We start from the raw sequence: 22,589 nt of genomic DNA on the forward strand, positions 1-22,589 counted from the left end.
CAGCTAAATACTGAGCTTTATTTTGAGACATTAACTCAATAATGTCTCGGATACTAAATCTAATCAACGTCCAGCTGCGGAGAAACTCAGCCGCATATCCAGGGACTGCTGGGCTGCCTTTGAGGACCATCTGCTGCACTGCAAGAAAACAAGCTGAAGAGAGGTGGGACAGTTCAGCTTTATGTAGAAATGTTTCATCATAAGACACCTGCTCATTTTCCATAAACATCTTCAACCTGAATGCACGAAGCTGATTGATCCATTCAGCGAAGCACATGACACGGAGGCTTCACGCACAGCTGCTGACACGTTTGGTTAAAGTTCGTCAAACTAAAGTTACAGTCAGCTTCTCTTCCTACGCTTTCAGTGATGCATCCACGGCTTTGGGGAAGCGCTGGAAGGACAGGGCGGACACGGTCATCATCGGTGGTGGGTGTGTGGGGGTCAGCTTGGCGTACCACCTGGCCAAGAGTGGCATGAAGGACGTGGTGCTGCTGGAGAAGACTGAGCTGACGGCGGGATCCACCTGGCATGCTGTACGTTGACTGAAGCCCAAATTCATCCTTTGACTGACCCAAATTGGCCTATATTCAGTTTGCTTTCCTTTAAGATTAGAGCTGCACATTATAATACGAAGTCCAGATGACTTTCTCAGTTGATTAAAGGTTTTTCTGTAAGATGTTAAAGAGCAGGAGCCCAGAATTACACCCTGAAATACCTTATTTTGTTCCAAGCATCCAAAAACAAAAGAAATCACATATACTGCCATTTATGACAAAGAAAAGCAGCAAAACTTCCATTTTGTTGTGTGATAGGTTTGAATGTGAATTTCTTAAATAATGGCCTATTTTCTTAATTGTAAAATCTGTCGCTCTGTTATTAGTGTCCACTGAATAACCTTTCAACAGACAGCTAAGCCTTTAATGCCACTAGAAAGTCGAGCAGTGAGTGCTTCTTCCTCAACAGCCTTATTTAGTGAAGGTGTTTCCAGTCATTTCTGTCCATGTCATTCAAAAGTAGCATCACATCTAGATCCAGAGCAGCTGTCATGTTATGTATTTCCAAGGCATCTCGGGTCTCAACCCACTTTTGCACTGGCACTTATTCACATACAAGTACTTGACACTAACACTATGAATACCTGTTTGTCAAAGAGAGTACTCACTAATATTCACTTACTATTTGTGAGTTATAGCCTGTTTAAAGAGACAAGGTTAAGATAAAGATTGAGAATCCATTAAAGATAATGAGAAATGCATGGTAATGCATAACATTAAATATTAACAATGAGACAAATGTCTGTGAAAGGCGTCGTTCTTATGAGCAGCCACAGAGGTTTATCAGCTCCGTAAAGCTTTTTAGCCTCTTTTAGCTCAGTGTTTTGGTCAGGTCAAGGTTAATTGTGTGTTTTGTATTTCAGGCGGGTTTGACAACATATTACCATCCAGGCATTAACCTCAAGAAAGTCCACTATGACAGCATCAAATTATATGAGAACCTGGAGGCTGAAACTGGACAGGTGAGGGGCCTCATCTTTCAGGGCTTTGGTGCGTGGAGCTGTGATCATACGTCGATCGTACTGTCTTGTCTCTGTAGGCGGTAGGTTTCCATCAACCGGGAAGTGTTCGAATTGCTTCAACACCGGCTCGAGTGGATGAGATGAAGTACCAGATGACGCGCACACACTGGCATGTGACATCACAGTATCTGATTGGACCAGAGAAAATCCAAGAACTGTTCCCTCTGCTCAACATGGACAAGGTCTGTACAGAAAACACCCGGTCATTAACTTAAAACGTGACTAGTTTGTGTGCCTAAAGTGTTTTGCTTTATCAATTCTCAATTCATGAGCACAACATGGCAGATAATTAAATTTGTACACATGCGCCATGTATTTGGGAAACACTGCATGTTGTATTTGTTGTTATATGTATGTTTCAGGTGTTGGCAGGTCTGTACACCCCAGGAGACGGCCACATTGACCCGTACTCTCTGACTATGGCTCTGGCTGCTGGAGCTCGCATGTATGGAGCCCAGATCTACAACCCAGCTCCAGTCACCGCCCTCAACCCAACCACTGATGGCAAGTGGGACGTCCAGACTCCTCAAGGAACCATTCGTGCAAATCGCATCGTAAATGCTGCAGGTTGGTTCTTAAATATTCATATAGCACATGCACGTTTGTTCGCAAATGTACATTTTCTGCTCTGAACCGTGCTTCAGATGAAGCTAAAAAAGGATTTAAAAGTTTAACTCTTGAATCAAAGTTTGGTCAGAGTCATATTTACAGTCATATGTTTTACAGTATATCACAGTTTTTTGGTCTTAGGTCCTGGTAGTACATAGGAAGCTGCAAAGATCTTCTGCTGAAAGGTAACTTCTCTGCAGCAACTCTCATAATTTCTGCTGATTAAGACACAGTGGACCTAATCCAAGAAAGGAGCTATCTGACTGATTCGTTTTGTTCTTTGGACTTTGACTTTGTTTATTTATAACCCAACACCCAACCCCGTTTATAACAGCTTTTGGCCTGAACTGGGTCATGCTGGTTCTTGGGGGAGGATTTTACTGGCAAACTCCTGCTGTTGCTTGTTTATCTGGTTAGATTCAGGAATTTGTTTTTTGTCTCTCTCCGTTCTCTCTGTCCTTCTGTGGGTAGGATATTGTGCAATATGTGCAGTCACTGTGCAGTGGCCATGCATACTTTTCATTGGTCAGCTTTTTATGCAGTAACAGCTTGATAAAAAGAACTAACAAGCAAAATAAGCTCCATGTAATGACTGAATGCTGGAGCATCATGTACCATATTTTGTGATTAAAACCAGTGCAGTGCAATTAAAAACGCAGCCTCTAAAATATTCCAGCATGTTAGCAAATGCACTAGATGTTGCAGGACATAATTTCCACGTCACATCATTTGCTCATCTTGATATTCTGTGCCTGAGTTTGCACATTTTGTACTCTGGTTCCAGCCAGTTAAGTTGTGTCCTTGTTGGCCCTTTGCCTTCACAGTGTGTAAGAGCCAGTCCAACCAAGCTGCCAGTTCAGATTTCATCCAGTCTTGAAGCAGCAACACATGCACACCCCCTGACAGACCATTTTTAGCATTTAGCTGCTGTGCTAAAGCTCCTTTCTGTTAGCAGGAACTAACATCTAACATTTGCTTACTTGCACCGCAGCTCCTCACTCTGACTGTGTTGGCAATAAAATAAGTAAAAGTAAAAAGATAAACCACAACAATGACTTGGTGATTAGAAATGTGTTTTGCATTATTTGTTTGAGTTATATAGTTGTATTCATTTCAGTGTCATATTTAAACTGGATTAAAATATGTGACTTTTGTGCGTGACCTGTATGACACTCATGAGATTTATTTGTACCTAGAGCCTAGAGATGAGTTTAGAGAGTTTAGAGAGTTTAGAGAGTTTAGAGAGTTTAGAGAGTTTAGAGAGTTTAGAGAGTTTAGAGAGTTTAGAGTTTAGAGAGTTTAGAGAGTTTAGAGAGTTCAAATGCCACTTAAGGACAAACACGTTGGAGTTTTTTTTTTTTTTTTTTCTTGAGGCAGATTGTGGAGCTGGAAAATACAACATCAGTGCATCCTGGACTCACTGCATTATGAAACAGGTTATCTGTGTTTGCAGCTGGAGAACTTTGCCCCCATTGACCTCTAATCCAAGAGTTCAGCAAAAACAGCTTTTGGCTTGAACTGGGTCGTACCTCTTTTGGTAACATTGGTGACCTGGGATGATTTTACACCGCTCTAGACATCATGGATATTTTTCACTGGTCAGAGAGTTGAAGGACCATGTCTTGCGTTTCACATTGATAGTGCCTGAAATTTTAAAAAAGTCTCTAAAATACACATACACATGCCTTGTACTGTAAATAGCAACATAAGGACATTTCTCCACTTGCATTCACATCATTTGCTCATCTTGATATTCTGAGCCTGAGTTTGCACATTCTGTACGCTGGTTGCAGCCAGTTAAGTTGTGTCCTTGTTGGCCCTTTGCCTTCACAGTGTGTAAGAGCCAGTCCAAACAGGTTGCCAGTTCAGATTTCATCCAGTCTTGAAGCAGCAACACATGCACACCTCCTGACAGACCATTTTTAGCATTTAGCTGCTGTGCTAAAGCTCCTTTCTGTTAGCAGGAACTAACATCAGGATGAAGAGTTTGCAGTTTAGCTAGACCCGTTTGATGGTTTGTGTCCGTTCTGGTAAATTAGGCTGAACAGTTTATTAGTCAGATGTACCCATTTGGTTTTAAATTGAGCTACTTCACAGTTGTTCCACGTACTCTTACTAACTGCAGAGGTTCCCCATGGGTCAGCCATAACCTGTGTTGGTTGGGGATTGGTGCTTTAGCAAGTACAGCTTGACAGAGTGGATGTGAACATAGTAGGACTTGCTTCAGAGGTTGTGCCAGATGCCTGCACACAGGACTGGTTACCCAGCTACCCAACAAGCTTGCGTTATTTTGTTGAGCTTGTTGACTCCATTCGTCAGTGCGCCCTTACTGGGTAGCCAGTCCTGTGTGCAGGCTTCTGGCAAACAGGTGCCTCTGTAGCCAGGCCTTCTCATAAACTACCTGAGATCTTATCTGAGTGTTGTGTGTTCACCATGGGATTAAGTTCACACATGAAACATGTGCAAGATATAAAGAGATGTCTAAATGTTAAACAGCTGCAGATTTGCATACAATCGCTCACATTAGCATATTGTCAAATAATGCATTCGTTGATGTGTCAAGTGGGAGTTTATTTATCACTAGGTTGAATTTGTAGAACAGAATCTATAATTATCACTCTTTCAACACATTTGAAGTTGCAGATAGCAGCAGATATCAGCAGGCCTTGGTGCTCCAGCTGGTTCCGGCCTCACCGCAGTGGGCACAGGGCCCTCACTGATCTTTGTTACAGTCATATGTCCCACTCCCAGACTCAAAATGTAATGTATGAACCAGGTTATCTTCTATTCAGAAGGTTTATTGATGATATCACAGAAAAAGATGAAGCTAATAAAATATGAAGACTGGAAACAGGGAAAACGAACAAAAATATTATTCCCTGAAGGGAAATTCAGGAAAGGAGCATGACACTAAAATGATGTGATAGCGTCTCTGCTGGCTTTCAGGTTTCTGGGCCCGGGAGGTGGGCAAGATGATTGGGTTTGAACACCCCACCATTCCTGTGCATCACCAGTATGTAGTGACTGGAACAGTACCAGAGGTGAAGGCTCTGAAGAAGGAGCTGGCTGTCATCAGGGACCTGGAGGGCTCCTACTACCTACGCCAGGAAAGAGATGGTCTGCTGTTTGGCCCGTATGAAAAGATGGAGAAGATGGTGCTACAGGACTCCTGGGTCAGAGATGGAGTCCCTCCAGGTCTGTCTGCCAAGGTTACACTTTTTGATTAATCTTCAGTTTTTAATCATTTACTAAATTATATTTTTTCTACTTTACATCCTTTGTGGCCACTGCAGGTTTCGGTAAGGAGCTGTTTGAGTCCGACCTTGACAGGATAATGGAGCATGTTGAGATGGCCATGGACATGGTCCCAGTGCTGAAGAAAGCCGACATCCTCAACATTGTGTCTGGACCAATCACATACACCCCGGACCTGCTGCCCATGGTGGGACCACACCAAGGACTTCATAACTACTGGACTGCCATTGGCTTTGGGTCTGTGTGGACGAGTGCAGATTAGTTAGCGTTTGACATGACTTTGTGACAAATTTATATAGAAAAGCAGATACATTCCAAGGGGTTTACTTTTTTTATTTGCGTTGTGATTGTGCAGGTATGGAGTTATCCATGCTGGTGGTATCGGTAAATTCCTGAGTGACTGGATTAGGAATGGAGAGCCTCCCTACGACCTGATTGAATGTGACCCCAACCGCTATGGAAAATGGACAGATGTGCCTTTCATGTGTGCCAAAGCTAGAGAGTCCTATGGCTTCAACAATGTGGGTAAGAAGAATATAAGGATCGTACGCTCACCGGGCCAAGTCATCTCTTTCTACTGCTCCATGTTCCTCGCTCTCTCTCTCTCCAGTTGGTTACCCCAAAGAGGAGCGTTTCGCCGGCCGGCCAACCAGCCGGACCAGTGGTGTTTATGAGCTGTTGAAGGATAAAGCGTCTATGGGTTTTCACGCTGGCTGGGAACAACCTCACTGGATCTACAAACCTGGAGATGACACAGCGTACAAGTACGGCTTCTTTACAAATCTCTGATACCGTCTCTGTTGTTTGATTGACAAGATACCAGGTGTAGTTTGGGCTTTTGTTTCATCTTTATAATTTATTTGCCAACTGCTGTTTCAGTTCTCAGTGAGTATGACCAACAGTTCACTGGTTAACTGAGCAAAAAGTAAAAGAAAAGTTAAAAAAGCTAAAATAATTCTCATTAAACAGAAGCAGGTATACATCAGGGATTCATTTTGTGCTGCGCTCAGGCCCAGTTTCCGACGCACGAACTGGTTCGGCCCAGTTGGCAGAGAGTGCAGGCTGGTGATGGAGAAGGTGGGAGTGATTGACCTGACACCTTTTGGCAAGTTCATAGTGAAAGGGAGAGATTCCCACAAGCTGCTGGATCGCCTGTTTGCTAACACCATGCCCAAGGTAGAGCATAAGTAGATTCTCATCACACATTGTCTAAAAGTTCCTCTTTTAAAATGAGCTCAGGCCTTTGAAATAATTTCATACCCTCTTCTGACTCCGTGTACTTTACCCTGTGTATCTGCAGGTGGGCCAGACAAATATCAGTCACATGTTGACACCCACTGGGAGAGTTTATGCTGAGGTCACCATCACCCAGGTGGCACCAGGAGAGTTCTTGCTCATCACAGGTTCAGGGTCAGAGCTACATGACCTGAGGTGAGATTCATCAAACCAACCACATTGATGTTGATGTCGACATGGGGAACAGGACTTCCTCTGGATAGCAACAGAAACCATGTCCCTGCTAACACCATGAAACAGTTTTTAACACCTTAAGGCTCCTGAACACAGTAACACACACGGTCAGACAGCAGATTGATAAATATCATTTACAGCATGTTACTGATAATGTCTGCTTCTATAAAAACATACAGAGCATTTTAATTCACCTGAACAGGTACCATATTTTAAGGTAAGATCTTATGAAATGTCCCTCTGTGTGTCGCTTGGTTTGGGCATTTCCTTAATTGGCACAAACATCTGTTGAACCGGAAACAACTGTCACACCGCCCCAGGCGATATGGCAGCAGCTGAAATGATTCAGAACACTCCACCACTGTCTGACAGAGATGAGGACAACTTTATGCTACTTTATGCTGTGTAGCGACCTCTAGTGGTGGTGTGACCAATGAAGGTCCAAGGGGGGTCACAAATGAACCTGGTATATTCAGAACAGATAGAAGTCACGATGCATATAACACATTTATAACACAAGTTGAATATGCAGAAATGCTGTACTGATACTATATTTCTTTACTCTGTGGTTTGAACCTGTTTCAGGTGGATAGGGACTGAAGCTGCACTGGGCCAGTATGATGTTTCCATCAGCAATGTAACTGAAGATATAGGCGTGCTGGGCATTGCTGGACCAAACTCACGAAAAGTTCTGCAGAAACTGACAGATGAGGATATTAGTGATGCAGGATTCAAGTTTCTCCACTACAGGTCCATCAGGTTGGCCGACATTCCTGTCCAGGCCATCCGGATCTCCTATACCGGTACAGAACACACAAAATAAATAACAAACAAAATACAAAACTACTGCTGATGAGACAGTGTTCATAAATGTCTTCGCAGCTTTAGGCCTGCAGAGGTATGAATAGCTTTGACAGCACCTGAGAACTTGGTTTCAGTCCTGATCCACATCATTTTATATTCACAGCTAAATAGGTAACATCAAATGTTAAGCTTCAAAGCTACCTGGAAGGGTAAAAACATCTTTAGTCATTGGGACTTTTTTTCATCCAATAACTGATCTGTGTGTGTGTGTTTGTTTGTTTGTTTGTTTAGGTGAGCTCGGCTGGGAGCTGTACATTGACCAGAAGAACATGGCAGCTGTGTATCAGGCTGTAATGGAAGCAGGAAAAGATGAGGGTATTGACAATTTCGGCACATATGCCATGTCCTCCCTCAGACTGGAGAAAGGCTTTAGAGGCTGGGGAGCTGAGGTACACACACACACACACACACACACCAAGCAGCACTGGTTATATACAGCATGTATATATAAATATTCATATTTAATATTGTGAATCTTTATAGATGAATTGCGATACCAATCCTCTGGAGGCTGGATTGGATTTCTTCATCAAACTGAACAAGGTGAGCATCCATCTCATGTTTAGTTAGTCTCAGCCATGATGGTGATGATCAGTCCACAACAACACCTGCTGGATAAACTGAAGGAGAAGATATTAGTAGCAAACTTGCTAAGGTTCTTCACACCTAGAAAAATAGGGAGGATTTTAAAACCAAGATGGGGGGATCTGGAGGAGAACATTTTAAGCTTCAAAGACAGTTTCTCACATTCTGGCGACTTTAGAAACATGAAAATGTTAATAAATTATTGAGATGTCAAAAGCATTCGGAAAACACAATTAATCAACCATCGATTTACAAAACAGATGATGAGCAGCCTGAGATTTCCCAGGAAAATAAGCTCAGTTACAGCTGTCAGTCTACTGTGAACTGATAACAGGCTAAACTAAGATGGAGAATTTAAACCTGGTCAAATTAGCATGTTCACATTATCACTGTATGTATGTGGGTTAGAAAACAAGGCTGAGCTGAGGTACAGCCTCACGGAGCTGTGAACATGGCTGTACACTCTGCCTTCTTTAAACATGTATTTTCAAGGATCCATGATCCATCTCCAACTACAAATAACCCAAATAATGTTTGTGCCTGTGTGTGTTCAGCCTGGTGATTTTATTGGCAAAGCAGCCCTTCAGGAGATCAAAGCCAAGGGCCTGAAGAGAAAGCTGTCCTACATCACACTGGACACAGACAATATCGACCCCGAGGGCAACGAAACGGTCTGGCACAATGGAAAGGTTAGCAGCAATGAAAAGCCTGTTTCATGGGGTTTCTGTGGACACAGTCAATCAGCTGGTGTCCCTCGTCTTTCTCATCAGGTGGTTGGCAACACGACATCCGGAGCCTACAGCTACAGCAGCCAGCAGAGCCTGGCGTTCGCGTATCTGCCTCTGGAGCTGTGCTCTGTGGGTCAGAAGGTGGAGGTGGAGCTGCTGGGGAGGAAATACGCTGCCATGGTCATCCAGGAGCCCTTAGTCCTCACTGAGCCAGCACGGACTCGGCTGCAGAGGAAAGCAAAGGGCAAAGCATAAGCAAGGACCGTCCTCAATCAGTCTCCCAGCAGCTAATGAAGAATGATCCTACTGTGAAATATGAACCAGTCCGTGCCAGTGATTGGAGCTGGTTTGGAAAGAAATCCCACATGGCTCATGTGCTGAAGTGTCTGGAATTCAGTGGCCAGTTTAAGGAAGAAGAGTCACACTCACGTCCCCTCACAGCTTCTACTTGTTCTGTCGAGGAGGAAGTTGAACACAGCTTTAAAATGTGAGAATACAAAGTACAGTCTTAGGATTGTACTTTGTAGAAATAACTACTAAATATTAGAAGAGTAATTGACTTTTAGCTGTTGAAGGTTTACAGGTTTTGTGAAGAATCCTTGATTTTTTTTTTATTATTATTATTTTTTCAGCACAAAGGGTCAAATCAAATCTGAATTTAGTGTTTATTTAAAATTCAGAAATGATGCTGTTCATAGTCATGACAGCACTTTGGACTGTGACCAAAGAAGAAGAACAAAAACGTACAAGAAAAGAAAAACGCATCAATAAGAATCAGCATGTTAGACTTAAACAAAAATAGTTTTATGAATCTGTTTTTTACTAATATGTACATTGATCATTAAAGAAGCATCTAATGAAGCACCTTATAGCAGCTGTTTTTTACAGCAGGATGAAGGACTGTAGGCCTGTTCTTTACTCCTCCAGCCTGATTCCTCCTTTAGTTGAGTTTATTTATTTTATATTGTAAAAACAATCACACACATCTACCTAAAGTCCAAGAGTTGTTTATGGTGGACCTTGATGTAGTGATAGTAAAGATAATAGTAGATGACATAAAAATATTAACGTCATATTACCATAAATCAATTATAAAATCATAAACAATAATCAAAACAACAGGTTCAATTGTCATTTTAACGAGAATAAATTGTGGTAATTTGTGTAAAACGTCCATGTGCAAAGAATTTGAATTATCAGTGTATTTGTGGTTTTTACTAACACTAACACTACTAAACACACACATGTGTTTTGGGGTTTGTTTACATCTTTTTCGCTTTATGTGTTTTGACCATATTTGGGCTTCCGCACATTCACGTGATTGGCTGTTTTTTCCAGTCACCTGATTGGCTGCAGCAGAGGCAGTGTTTTCAATCTGCGGAACGGGGAAGTAACACAAGGAAAATAAAGTGGAGATCACATGTGGTAGTGACTTATATTACAACAGAAACATCTGCTTACCTCCTCAGTCATGTTCGTCTTTCTTCCGGATCCAGAAACAGCCTGACGGACTTTCCTTTAACGCTCCGTCGTGTTTTGAAAACGATGGCGGAGGTGCAGACGGTTTATTCGCTCGTCGCTTTGCTCGTCTTTAGTTTCCCTTCGGGTTCAGCGGCTCTGCAGCCTCACATTGTCTTTATTCTGGCCGATGACTTTGGCTGGTATGATGTGGGGTACCACAGCTCTGAGATCAGGACCCCAAACCTGGACAAGCTGTCTGGCAATGGAGTCCGCCTGGAGAACTACTACGTCCAGCCTCTGTGCACCCCCTCCAGGAACCAGCTGATGACTGGACGATACCAGGTGAGACCCGGATCCTGGTGCTGCTCATGGGTCCTGTGCTGGATGAAGGTTCAGCTGGTTCAGATATTTTGCAGATGAGGTTTTGCGCAATGAAACAAAAGAACCCCTCATACTTAAAGACCATCCACTGCATCATAATCATTTCCTGCTGTAACCTCCAGGACAGAAATTTAATTTGATACATTTGTGCATGTTTTGAAAAGTTTCCTACACAAGAGTCTAGTTTTAGTTTTAGAGCAGTTTTTATTTTTGCACCACCAGCACAGAGCCTGCTGGTTCCCCTTTGCTATTCTTGCACACAGCTTTCAACACAAAGTGTATTTCCTAACATTACCTCTTAATTTATTTATATTGTGTCGTCCACAGATTCACACAGGCATGCAGCACCAGATCATCTGGCCCTGTCAGCCCTACTGTGTGCCTCTGGATGAGAAACTGCTGCCCGAGCTGATGAAGGAGGCGGGTTATGCTACGCACATGGTGGGCAAGTGGCACCTGGGCATGTACAAGAAGGAGTGTCTGCCCACACGCCGAGGCTTTGACACATTTTTTGGTGGGTATATTTTTAAATAAACATCTCAGAGAGCAGGTTCTGCATTGACGATGTTCGCTGACCTTATTTCCTTAGTGCGTGAGGATTGTACTGAGAACTCTAAATTAAAAGCAGATTTTTTTTTTTTTTTTTTTTTTAAACCAAAAACACAGAGAACTTTTTACAACCTTCACCAGAGCAGCTTGTAAATCCCAAAAAAATCCAGGGGAAAAAAAAGTCAGAAAATTACTTGCAACTGCTTGTAAAGCTTAAACGCTGTGAGAGCATGGTGACACCGAAGGGCATTTTAATGTTTGGGTCGACTTTTCCTGTCTGTGTTTTGGAAGTTAGACACTAAGATGACACAGTTTAGTGATGTACAGCATAAACGTAGCTGTTTGTCTGTATTTGCCACTGTGTGGCCCATAAGGCTACCTGACAGGCAGTGAGGATTACTACACCCATGCCCGCTGTAGTCCCATCTCTGCTCTGAACCTGACCCGCTGTGCTTTGGACCTGAGGGATGGAGAAGAAGTGGCCACGGCTTATAAAGGAGACTATTCCACTGAGCTGCTCAGCCAGAGAGCCATCAGCATCATTAAAACACACAAGTCTAACAAGGTGAAACACACATACATGTTTCTACTCACATACCTGTCAAAACCCTCCATGATATAAAAAACTTACTTAGCCTCATTCGATTTTATGTGTCAAAGTCTGAACTTCAGCTAAATGTCAGTAAGCTGCACTTTTGGTTTGGAAGGACAGTTTCAGGTGCATTTTAACCCAGCATCAAAGAAGCAACAAATCCATGCGTGTGTCATAATGTCAACATTATAATCTGGATAAGTGGGTTAACCAGGTGTGTGTGGTGACAGGCCTCATTTGGGAATTATTTGATTTTAGCAGAAAAATATTAAGAAAATACCTCAAAAAAACTTGAAACAGCTGCCCATGTGTAACAAGAACAGTTAGAGGTTTGTGTCCTTGTGGATCTGACTCTATAAACATAAGATCAGATGGTTTATTAGTCTTCATGTGTCCTCTTTATCTGCCAGCCCCTCTTCCTCTATGTGGCGCTGCAGGCCGTCCATTCACCCCTGCAGGTGCCAGAACGCTACACGGCCCCTTACAGTTTCATCAAAGACCCCCACCGCAGGCTGTACGCCGGCATGGTGTCGGCCATGGACGAGGCTGTGGGCAACATCACCCTGACTCTGCAGCAGCAAGGACTCTGGGACAACACAGTGCTCGTGTTCTCCACAGGTCTGTTTCTGTGCTCAGTTCTCTGCATGCCCACTAGAGTGCAGTCTTCGACTTAATTTGAGGTCGTAGTTTTGTTGTCAGGATGTAAAGAGTTACGGAAAGAAAAGACACTAAAAAAAGGACTTTGTTGACTCATGTCTTCATGTACATCAGTGGAGCCTCAGTACTGATGAACAGTGATAAATATCCATCGTATAAAGCTTTGACGAAGAACATAATAAAGTCACGATGAAGCTAAACTCACTTAAACCAGGCACAGACATCCTAAACATGTGCCCGCTCACTGGTTTCCACATGTGGAACTTCTAATGATTTGCATCTGAAGTAGGTAACTCGTTGAAATGGGCTATTTTTAGGGGGGTTGGGTTTTAAAGGGTAATAAGAAGAGAACAATGCTGTGAAAGTAACAGGCCAGGTTTCTGCCTGTGGTAGGTGGCCTGTTTCATTGTTCTTCCACACATTTGTCTGGCTCTGATTCGCAGGATTCAGCCATATGTCATGCAGACACTGACTCTGCTGATCTGAAATGAATAAGAAGACTGAAAAATACTCGCTGCTTCTGTGTAAAGGAGATGCACTCGTTATGTAATCTCTCCTGATTGACTTTAACTCCCTGTGATGTGGCCAGGATACAGTTTATAAGTGCATAACCATCTGTTACTGAAAATAGTTATCACAGATTTATTAATTATATCTCCAGCCTATAATTTGAACTTCTCTCAACTACATGCTGTTATCACTGGCCTACATGTGTCAGGCCTAATAGGAAAGGGATGAGCCCTGAATTTACTGTAAGCGAGTGAGCAACAGAAGAGCTGCAGGGAAACATGGGGAGTAGGGGATGAGAGAATTGGCCTGAAGAGCCACAGCAGCTTGAAAAGGCATTAAGGAGTAGAACCGTTCGGGAATCGGCACAGACTACTTCCTGGACTTGCATGACACACTGCCGCTGAAAGGGGAGCCCAGACTGGATGTGATTGGTCAAGGGTGTTTATTCTGGACCGACTTATTGGGATGATGACAGTGATTCTGACTGACTGTGTGTGCACTTGTGTAATGGTTGGATATTATGCAGGAGTCTCCGTCAGTGGAGACAAATAGATGAGCGGTGCTGTATTTTTAATGTCATGAATCATTTGTTTCTAGCCACACTAGCAGCAGTGTTGGTCTATAAATCCTTCAGCTTGGTTTAGACTGACATATCTCAAATACATGGATTAATGTAAAAAAATTATACAAACAGTCATAGTCTCCAAACTTTTCAGGCCTTAGCACTATGTGGTTGACGTATATAGTTTTCAGTGAAATGTCTCAACAATTTTTGAACATATGGCCATAAAGTTTCCTACAGAAAAGACGACTTTATGTTACTTCAAACATTTGGCTTATCAGCAAATTCATGAAAGTTGTCGCTGAGACACTTTTGTTGGGGATAGACACTAAGTTATGTTCAGACAGTCATGGTCCTAAAACCATCTGTGGCTTTGAGTATAATATCTCAACAATGATCAGGTGGTTTGTTAATAAACATGTTCCCCTGAGGATGAACTTTAAAAAAGAATCTTCATTTAGAAAATTGCTAAAAGAATAAAGTTATTTGTTAGTAATCATTTGAATCTATTAGTCCTGTTGATCAGTCGGCACAGTGTCACGTCCCCAAACCTCCTGTCGTATTTATGACTTTCTGTATGTAAATGTATGTAAAATATCTCTGGCTGTGACAGATAATGGGGGTCAGACACTGTTCGGTGGCAGCAACTGGCCCCTGCGAGGGAGGAAGTGGTCCCTGTGGGAAGGAGGGGTCCGGGGAGTGGGATTTGTCGCCAGCCCGCTACTGAAACAACCGGGGACTGTCAGCCAAGAGCTAATCCATATCTCTGATTGGTTGCCTACACTCGTTGGCCTGGCAGGAGGGAGCACCAACAGCACAAAACCACTGGATGGATTCAACATGTGGGACACGATCAGGTGAGGCAGGCCGCTGTGCTGTAAAGATTTTCCGTTGAATTCCCAGCTGAGGGTGTTTCCTGGGCGGCAGGTCGGCCCTGGCCTGTGTTTGCAGTGTGAGTGATAGCAGCGCTCGAGTTTGACAGCGTGCCGTCTCCCTCTCTGCCCCCCCCACTCACTCTCGCTCCAACTCCCTCTGCCTGTCTCTGTGACCCGGCGTCTTTTTCTTGTAGGAGCCCCTGCTCTTTCAATAAGCCCTTTGTTACCGTGGCAGCTCAAAGAGAAGGAAATTCCATCAGTCATTCTCACACAAATCTGTAGTCCTTCCATCCCTCTGGTTTTTTATTCTTATTCTCTCTACAGCCACAAATCTGCCTGTAAGAACTACGAAAGCTGCTTTTGGTTCAACGAATCAGTTTTTCTACAAATCCTCACCAATATGTTGGTAATGTTTTATTGATATTATCTTCAATTATTTATAGTTGAATGTCTGTTTTGCGAACTATTTTTCGAGAAGTTGTTTTGATGAGTAATATGAAGCCGTGGCAGACAACAGATATGTTCTCCATGTTGTTTCGCTCACGTCTTCACACAAGCTGTCACCGAGTCCTGTTTGACTGACACATTTTATTTGTAAACTAAATGTGGACATGGTGAAGGGGATGAAATTGAGGGCTGCAGCAGAGCCCCAGCAGAAAATCAAGGCTTAGCCAGGACCGCAAACTACTACTCACAGTCTCCACTTGACCCGATTGGCTGACGCACGTCACCTGACCGCTGGCCGCTGGCGTTGCCGTGTGAGCTACACAACAACACTGGGCACAAACTTCTGTTTGTTTTCTCTGCTTTAAAGTCTCATCCTGTTGTAACCAGAGTGGCTGATACAGAAAACGGCAGCCAGACATCACGGCTGCTGAAATAAAAACTAAATGAAGGCCCAGAACTGAAGGCAGGCAGCAGAGGGCGAGTTATTTTAGTTGTGTTATCAGACACTGTGGTCACTGAGAGCGGCGCTTTCTCCCTGTGGTGGAGTGTGGTCAGAACATATGACTGCCTGGTGAACAACGGCCAGCTGGTTTAGATTTACAGATCCCAGTGGATTCTACAGTGCAGGAGAGTGTGTGTGTGTGTGTGTGTGTGTGTGTGTGTGTGTGTGTGTGCGCGTGTGTGTGTGTGTGTGTTGTGTATCCATATGTTAAAGAGTAAAACTGCTTTTATCTTCCAGCAAAGGTTTGGCCTCACCCAGACTGGAGCTGCTGCACAACATTGACCCCATGTACATTGACGTCGCTCCATGTAAGTTCTCAGATTTACACTGACACATAAATACTATAAAAATAATACCAATTATTTTATTATCAAATAATCTGCTTATTATATGATTAATTGTGTAGCCAGGCACTGTTATTCTGAAGAATCCTCATCACAACAAAGCCCAGTTTTCTTTTTGGTTTTTTTACCTATTAGTCTAAATCCCAAAGATTTTCATTATAAAATAGAGAAAAACAGCAAATTGGAAAAGTCAGCACTGGAATTTCTTTTGCCAATTTAACCTGAAAAAGATGATGGTTACAGCTCTATACATATGATTAAGAACAAACACATCTTTACTGTGACAGCTCTGTTTTTGTTGGATGGGAGGGATGGATAATACAACATTTCGGGTGAAGAGTGAAGTTTGATGTGAATTGTGAAACATGAACTTATGAAATATTAACATTTGATGGCACCAGCTGCACAGATCTCATCACTTTATTGCAAAACATATTAATAGGATCAAATTCGGCCTGTAGAATGAGATCATTTCGCTCCTTTATGTAGGTCAACTTGTGGAAACCTCGTTTGTATCCGGTTTGTCATACAAAGTCTGTTTCTGTAACAAACTTATTGACGCAAATGAAACTGCTCTGGAAATGAGCACAGTCATCCCCAAATTGTAGCAAATGCTAAGCTAAGATGGTATACGTAATAAACACTATTCCTGCTTGACCATCAGCATGTTAGCATTGTTTTATTTATAGTCTTAGACCAGGTGAAAAATGTTCTGTCTCTGGTGTATAGATATTTAAATTCATTCATTTGTCCAACATGACTGGCCAATAAAGCTGGTTCTGATTCAGATTTATCTGAGATCCACCAGTAGACCTCATCCCTTTAATTATCTGGTGACCTCTCCCCAGGCTCAGACCTGTTATCTGTGTACAGATGCATGCTGGGGGATCACACATGTTGGTTACTGGACAGGTCACCAGTCTGTCACAGGGCTGACATATGTAGACACTCCTACAACTCACAGTCATCAGTTAACCTAACTATGGGAGCGACACGTGGAAACTCCTGACTGGCCATAATTCCGCTGCCAGTGGAGGTAATGATTTGATAGAGCGTGCTGGGGGTGATGGAAACCTTACCTCTCCTCTGTTCTGTGCTGTTTCTTCTTTTCGAATGTTGTAATTCTGCAGTTTTCTTTCCTCACTATTCCCATCAAGTATCAAGGACTCATTGTTTGAGCCCAGACATCATGAATTCAGTTGAGTGAAGTCAAAGCAGACTGACGCCTAGAATAGCATGTTACATAACGTTTGACTAACTCACATTAGCCTCTTAGAAACCCACATTATATTCATTCTGACCCACTGAAATGAGTTTGAGTGGATCGTAAGTTAATGAGGACTGTGGCTGGATATGAATCTGTCTGTGGCCAAACCTAATGTTGTCTTGGGTATTGTGAGTGGATGTTGAAAGGCCACTGACAATATTTTAATACTCCTTATTTTTATTTCATGATTCATTATATTTGGGCCTGTGAACACTATTTTATTGAAATATACAGTAGACTGTGACTGTAGAGAGGTTTTCAGGAAATGGTCTTGTTCTTGTCTAAAACAATTAATATTACATGAAAGAAACCACTTCCATTTCTGAGGGGGGAACAGGGTTCTGGTCTGAGGCCTCTGTTTCTGCCTGTGGAGGATGCTGCACCTTTCGTTACATGTTCAAAACCAGTAGAGACACTGTTTAGGACAACGTTTCAGTGCTGAAATGCTTCACAGATGTAAGGTAGTGGCCTCATGTCTTCATGAGAACAGAGTATTAGTTTCTAAATCATCTTCTAAACATTTCAGACGTGTTTTTCTTTTTGTTTACTGGAGGAAAATATGGAAATGTTTTGAGAACTCAAAGCCTTATTGGGGTTTTTCTGGCGTCTATAAGCTGAAACAAAAGATACGTGCAAATGAAATTCCTTGTACAAGTCATCTAAGGGTTGTTTGAAGAAAATGCACATTAGACATGACATCATAAGACAAAGTAATGCTAAATTGTTATTCCATTCACTATATCATCACTATCATGTTGTTTTAGATTTTGTTTTTTTGGCATCTTTAAGAAAGCAGCATTCACAGTTGGAGAAAAAATCCTCACTGGTTTTAGATCCTGTGATACCAGGACACTGACACTGGCATATCTGTCATTAGAGTTTTAAGGCCGTTTCAAAACAATGAGCTGAAAGATGCTAAAACGCTCCACAGGTCAGAACTGGGTCATAATTATCTGTGGGTTTATCACAAGGAGGACATAACATGTAGTCATCTGTGCAGCTTTGAGGTTAAGTTAGTTAAAAAGAAAATGAAATCAATTCTGAAAAAGTCCCAGTTTATCATCAGATGTGTAATGAGTAACTAGGACCTACTGGGAAAAAAACCTGGTTGTCCACTCGCTGGTTTATCACATTCTTGAGACGTGACTGTTTATTCTGTTGGTCATTAGCATCAGACCCATTCAGTCGAGAGAAGGACCCAGTGAATGACAACACTGCTGCTTTACAATCGTTCACCCTCGACTTTTATATTTGAATCTTTATTGTCAGCCACCACAGTGACCGGCATCCTCCCTCAGTGCATTCCACGCTGAGATTCCTCTTTTCTTCCTTCTTTCTTTCTTACCCTCTTTCCTATTAACCCAGAGACCTCTTCAGTCTCTCTTCATGCTTCTCTGCTTTCCTCTGTTTAGCTTATGAAGAGATTTTGTTCCCTTTTACATACTTTTCTCCTTTCATGTTGCTTTTCAGAACCTCTTGGTCTGTGTGAGAAGAAGGATTCCACCTAAATGGGTTGCAGAGGGATCCCTTACTTGTTGATAGAGAGAGAAACCCTGGACTCAGCCCAACCCTTAAATCAGCCCCAAATTTCCCCTACACGTTCCTCTGCTCTCCTTCTAGCAATTTCTCTCCTTCTAGCAATTTCAGTGCTCTCTCTCCTCCTGCCCTCCCTGCTTTTCCTGGTGCCTGTTTGTGGATCTTCCTGCTGTGGATCCGGATGAGTCGGGTCCACTTTGAGACGCTCTCCTCTTTGCTCGGGCAGAGAAAGAATAAAAGAGATGAAGAGTTTGAGTTGGGGCTTAAGGCTCTTTTCCGTGAAGCACCCAAGACTAAATCTAAACCTGATGTTTGCAGAGCCCAAAGCATTTATCATCCCACCCACTTACATAACCATGTTGACACCTGAATCTGGCACAGTGACACCCCAGCTGAGCTGTGCAAGTGTGATCGAGAATGATTTTGGTTCAGGGATCGATTCACGCTGAGCAGCGCAGCTTAATGCATGTGAGAGCAATTAGGATCCCCACATGTCATTTGTGCAACGAGCAGTGAAGAGTTCAGAGCTGAAGCTTTTATCATGTGGTTATAAAAACGCTGAGATCGGAAATGTTTTAATTCTCCCGCCATGTCGCTGTGGTGGAATCGGCTCTGTCAGATGAGCTGGGATGGGAACATGGGCTTTGTGTGGGTGGGGATTTGTCTGTATGCAAGGAATTTGAAGGAATACTTGTTTTTGACAGCGTTAGGAGGCTGAAATTGCTTGCAAATCTGTCTAATTAGGACCATATTGTGAGGGTCAGCCACTGCATGAACCTGGGAATACTCTCAAGGACAGATCTCCTCTTTCTTTTTTGAAAACGTAGACATGTGTGCTCCCTTCTGGGAGACATTTTCCGTAAGTGCAGAAATAGTTCATGGCAAGAGGCTGCAGAAATGACTGGACACCATCATAACAGGGCTGAATTATTTACTTTGCCTTGTGAAACTGGTAAATGATGCCAGTTGCTAACTCTAACCCCTGTTCCTCGTTTCCTTACCGTTTCAAACCTGACCACCTGCAGTAATGGCAAATTATTCATTGTGCTTGGCAGAAATGGAAGACTGGTGCTGAGTCGACCACATTTCCACCACATTTGTCAAATTCCTGCAGCCCCACGGTGCCATGTGTTTGAGGAAATCCATATGTTAAACAAATTCTCTTCTTAAAGAGAAAGATTGCTTTAAATTTGTTTTACATTCATTTTCGAACCACCTCTGTTTCCCGCTGTCTAACCGCTGGTACTGACTGACTCCCAGTTATGTGCAGAGATTTACACAGGGCGTTCTGAATCCAGTGGTAGTCTGATTATAATCTAGTATCACCTGTTTTTGTTTTTGAAGATGAATGGCGTCTTTGATCAGCTGTGTCCACTGCTCTCTGCAGGTCCTGGCAGGGAGCGTCAGTTAGCTTTGGCTCAGCTGGTCAGCAGAGACTCCTGGGCCAACTCTGCCTTCAATGTGTCCATTCACGCAGCCATTCGATACTCAAACTGGAAGCTGCTGACCGGCTACCCAGGTCAGTGTCTTCTGTCACCTGTAATGACATGTTTAGTCTAAGAGGGAAGTGCAAAATCAAACGCAGACCTTCACCTCTTATCTTGGCTAGTCAGAGGTCCTTTGCTTCAGTACAAGTAGCATTAATGTAAATATAAACGTCCTGCCTTCAGAGTCCCATTTAAGGGAAAATAAACACGTTTTAATGTGCTTAAACTATCAGAACACCTGAAATAAATCTGAGGTTTCATGTGGGGATTAATGGTAGACAAAATGAAAGGACAGAGTTCCCAGTCTGTGATTTATTTATTGTGAAATGAAGTTTCCAGTTTATAAAAGTTAGAGCTGCATCAATTGAGTGATTAGTCAATCAAAGCAAGCGATTGGCAGCTGTTTGCTAGTTTCAGCTTCTCACACGTGAAGATTTACTGCTGTTCTGTCTCAGTTAATGTTGGTTGGTCAAAAGCAGCTGTAACGTCCCTCATGTTTTTTCCTCCAGGTTGTGACATTTGGTTCCCTCGGCCCGACCACAACAGCTCGGGGCCGGGGCCCTCTGCCGTGGAGCCGCTGAAGCCTGTAATGCTGTTCGACGTAGAAAAGGATCCAGAGGAGCGGGCCGAACTGTCTGCTCGGTTCCCTGCAGTCGTGGACCATCTCCTCGCCAGACTCGACCACCACCAGAAAACCTCTTTACCGATAAACTTCCCTGATGATGACCCCAAGTGTGACCCAGGCCCCACTGGAGCCTGGGGCCCCTGGGCTTAGATGAAGGTGACGGTGATGAACGCCATGAAGGTTGTATCACTGTTTACTGTGAATTACACGAATGTGGGGAACAAAGTGAATTTTAGATGTTTTGTTTGTTATTCTATGCTGATTATTAATATTTTTCAGTCGCTACAGTCTCTTTACAGCCAGTAGAAATCATGTTATTGATTGTTATTGTTATGTTGATTATTGATCATTATTGATCTTTCTTTCCCATAATGATTTCAGAGGTTATTTAAAGCTGTTGCATAAACTGTGTTAGCTGCACATGTTGCTGATTTGTAAAGACTCAGTTCCAGCAGTTTCAGGTATTTTCATTTCATTTATCTACTGTTAAGAAGCTGCAGGCTCCTTCCAGGCCTTTTTACCATAAAACATCTTTAAGGTTTTTCTTTGCAATGTTTTGGTCACCCATCTTTAATATTTTGGTTCACTGTGACTGCACTGATTGTTTTTTTTCTGTAGCCAGCAGCTGTTTTCAAACCCACTGTCCATTACCTGCCCAGGTAGCGATGAGCTGATGAACAAAGTGGAGGATTTAGATGGATTTAGATCTTCCGTCACAAATCTCTGTGATTTTATTTATTTTTTTAACACAGTGTTTCTTACACAAACCTCAGGGGAAACTGTAAATGCTGTTTTACGTCTTATCCAGCAGCAGGTTGTATCTTCAAAGCTAATTCCTTGGTTTCATAGATGTTTCCTTGCAAATGGAAAAAACACAATATTAATTCAGACTGTGCCTTTCAGTTCTGCTGTTCTTTGCTGGAATGAACACAGCTCAGTTCTGCTGCATCTATTAAATCATAAAAATGAAGCTGCAAAATGGGAGCAGCTGTTTCAAGCACCCCTTGGTCCTGGAAGTGAAAGCTTCATTAACATTTCCCATAGACAATGTTACGTGACTCACAATCGGAGCACTAAACTGTCCCAGTTACATCTCTGGTCCACATCATCAACAACTGCATTAGAAAATCTCAAATTGTCAACTCCTGAAGTGCATTTCTGAATCAAACGTCCAATCACAGAGCTTAAAATTCTGTCACAGCAGAGAGCCCAAGATTAAACTGTGGAGAAAAGTGAAAACACAGTCTGCAGCTTAAATCAGGGGTTATTTTTGGTGGAATTCAGCAGCTTTTGTGCTGTTTGCTAACACCTGTAACAAGGAAGTGTAATTCTCCATTGTTTGGAGATAAACTTTATTCATCCCTGAAGGAAAATTCAGTATAAATATACAAAGTGTGAAGAATATTTGACTTATAATGATCACATGGTCTGATTCCACATTGGTGTTAATTGTGCTTCATGTCTGCTAATGTTAAAGTTACATCTAAATAACTAAAAAAAGAACTAAATGTTATGCTTTAAAGTAACTATGCTTTATATTTTATATATTTTTTATTAATTGTGCACGCCCACTATTCATAAGTGCCTACACCTGACGTTCAAAATGCATCACCCAGTTGATCTGCTTCGTTGCAGAAAACAAAAAAGAGGCAGTGGAAACAGATGTAAAGCAGAAACTGTATCATTCTGGATGTGTTTTGTCCA

At 42.5% G+C, this 22,589-nt stretch overlaps 2 protein-coding genes across 3 annotated transcripts; both read left to right on the top strand.

Moving 5' to 3' along the window:
- The first annotated feature begins 41 nt into the window (after positions 1 to 41).
- On the top strand, positions 42 to 9,800 carry dmgdh (dimethylglycine dehydrogenase). The gene is made up of 16 exons (XM_026296634.1): positions 42 to 163; positions 368 to 536; positions 1,421 to 1,519; positions 1,597 to 1,761; positions 1,942 to 2,146; positions 5,135 to 5,383; positions 5,482 to 5,680; positions 5,799 to 5,968; positions 6,054 to 6,207; positions 6,454 to 6,619; positions 6,744 to 6,874; positions 7,499 to 7,716; positions 8,009 to 8,166; positions 8,261 to 8,320; positions 8,917 to 9,051; positions 9,133 to 9,800. The coding sequence occupies exons 1-16, from the start codon at positions 42 to 44 to the stop codon at positions 9,343 to 9,345; spliced, it is 2,613 nt and encodes an 870-aa protein (XP_026152419.1). The 3' UTR covers positions 9,346 to 9,800.
- A 681-nt stretch (positions 9,801 to 10,481) lies between these two features.
- arsb (arylsulfatase B) lies at positions 10,482 to 21,837 on the top strand. 2 transcript variants are annotated; one of them, XM_026296636.2, is made up of 8 exons: positions 10,482 to 10,893; positions 11,260 to 11,446; positions 11,856 to 12,046; positions 12,484 to 12,691; positions 14,416 to 14,659; positions 15,864 to 15,934; positions 20,161 to 20,292; positions 20,770 to 21,837. In XM_026296636.2, the coding sequence occupies exons 1-8, from the start codon at positions 10,636 to 10,638 to the stop codon at positions 21,033 to 21,035; spliced, it is 1,557 nt and encodes a 518-aa protein (XP_026152421.1). In that variant the 5' UTR covers positions 10,482 to 10,635; the 3' UTR covers positions 21,036 to 21,837. The 2 variants fall into 2 exon arrangements, with proteins under 2 accessions (XP_026152421.1, XP_026152422.1); XM_026296637.2 differs by having other exon boundaries at positions 10,611 to 10,893; positions 11,868 to 12,046.
- The last annotated feature ends 752 nt before the right edge of the window (positions 21,838 to 22,589 follow it).

Source organism: Mastacembelus armatus, chromosome 12 (genome assembly GCF_900324485.2).
Source record: "Mastacembelus armatus chromosome 12, fMasArm1.2, whole genome shotgun sequence".
NCBI lineage: Eukaryota > Metazoa > Chordata > Actinopteri > Synbranchiformes > Mastacembelidae > Mastacembelus > Mastacembelus armatus.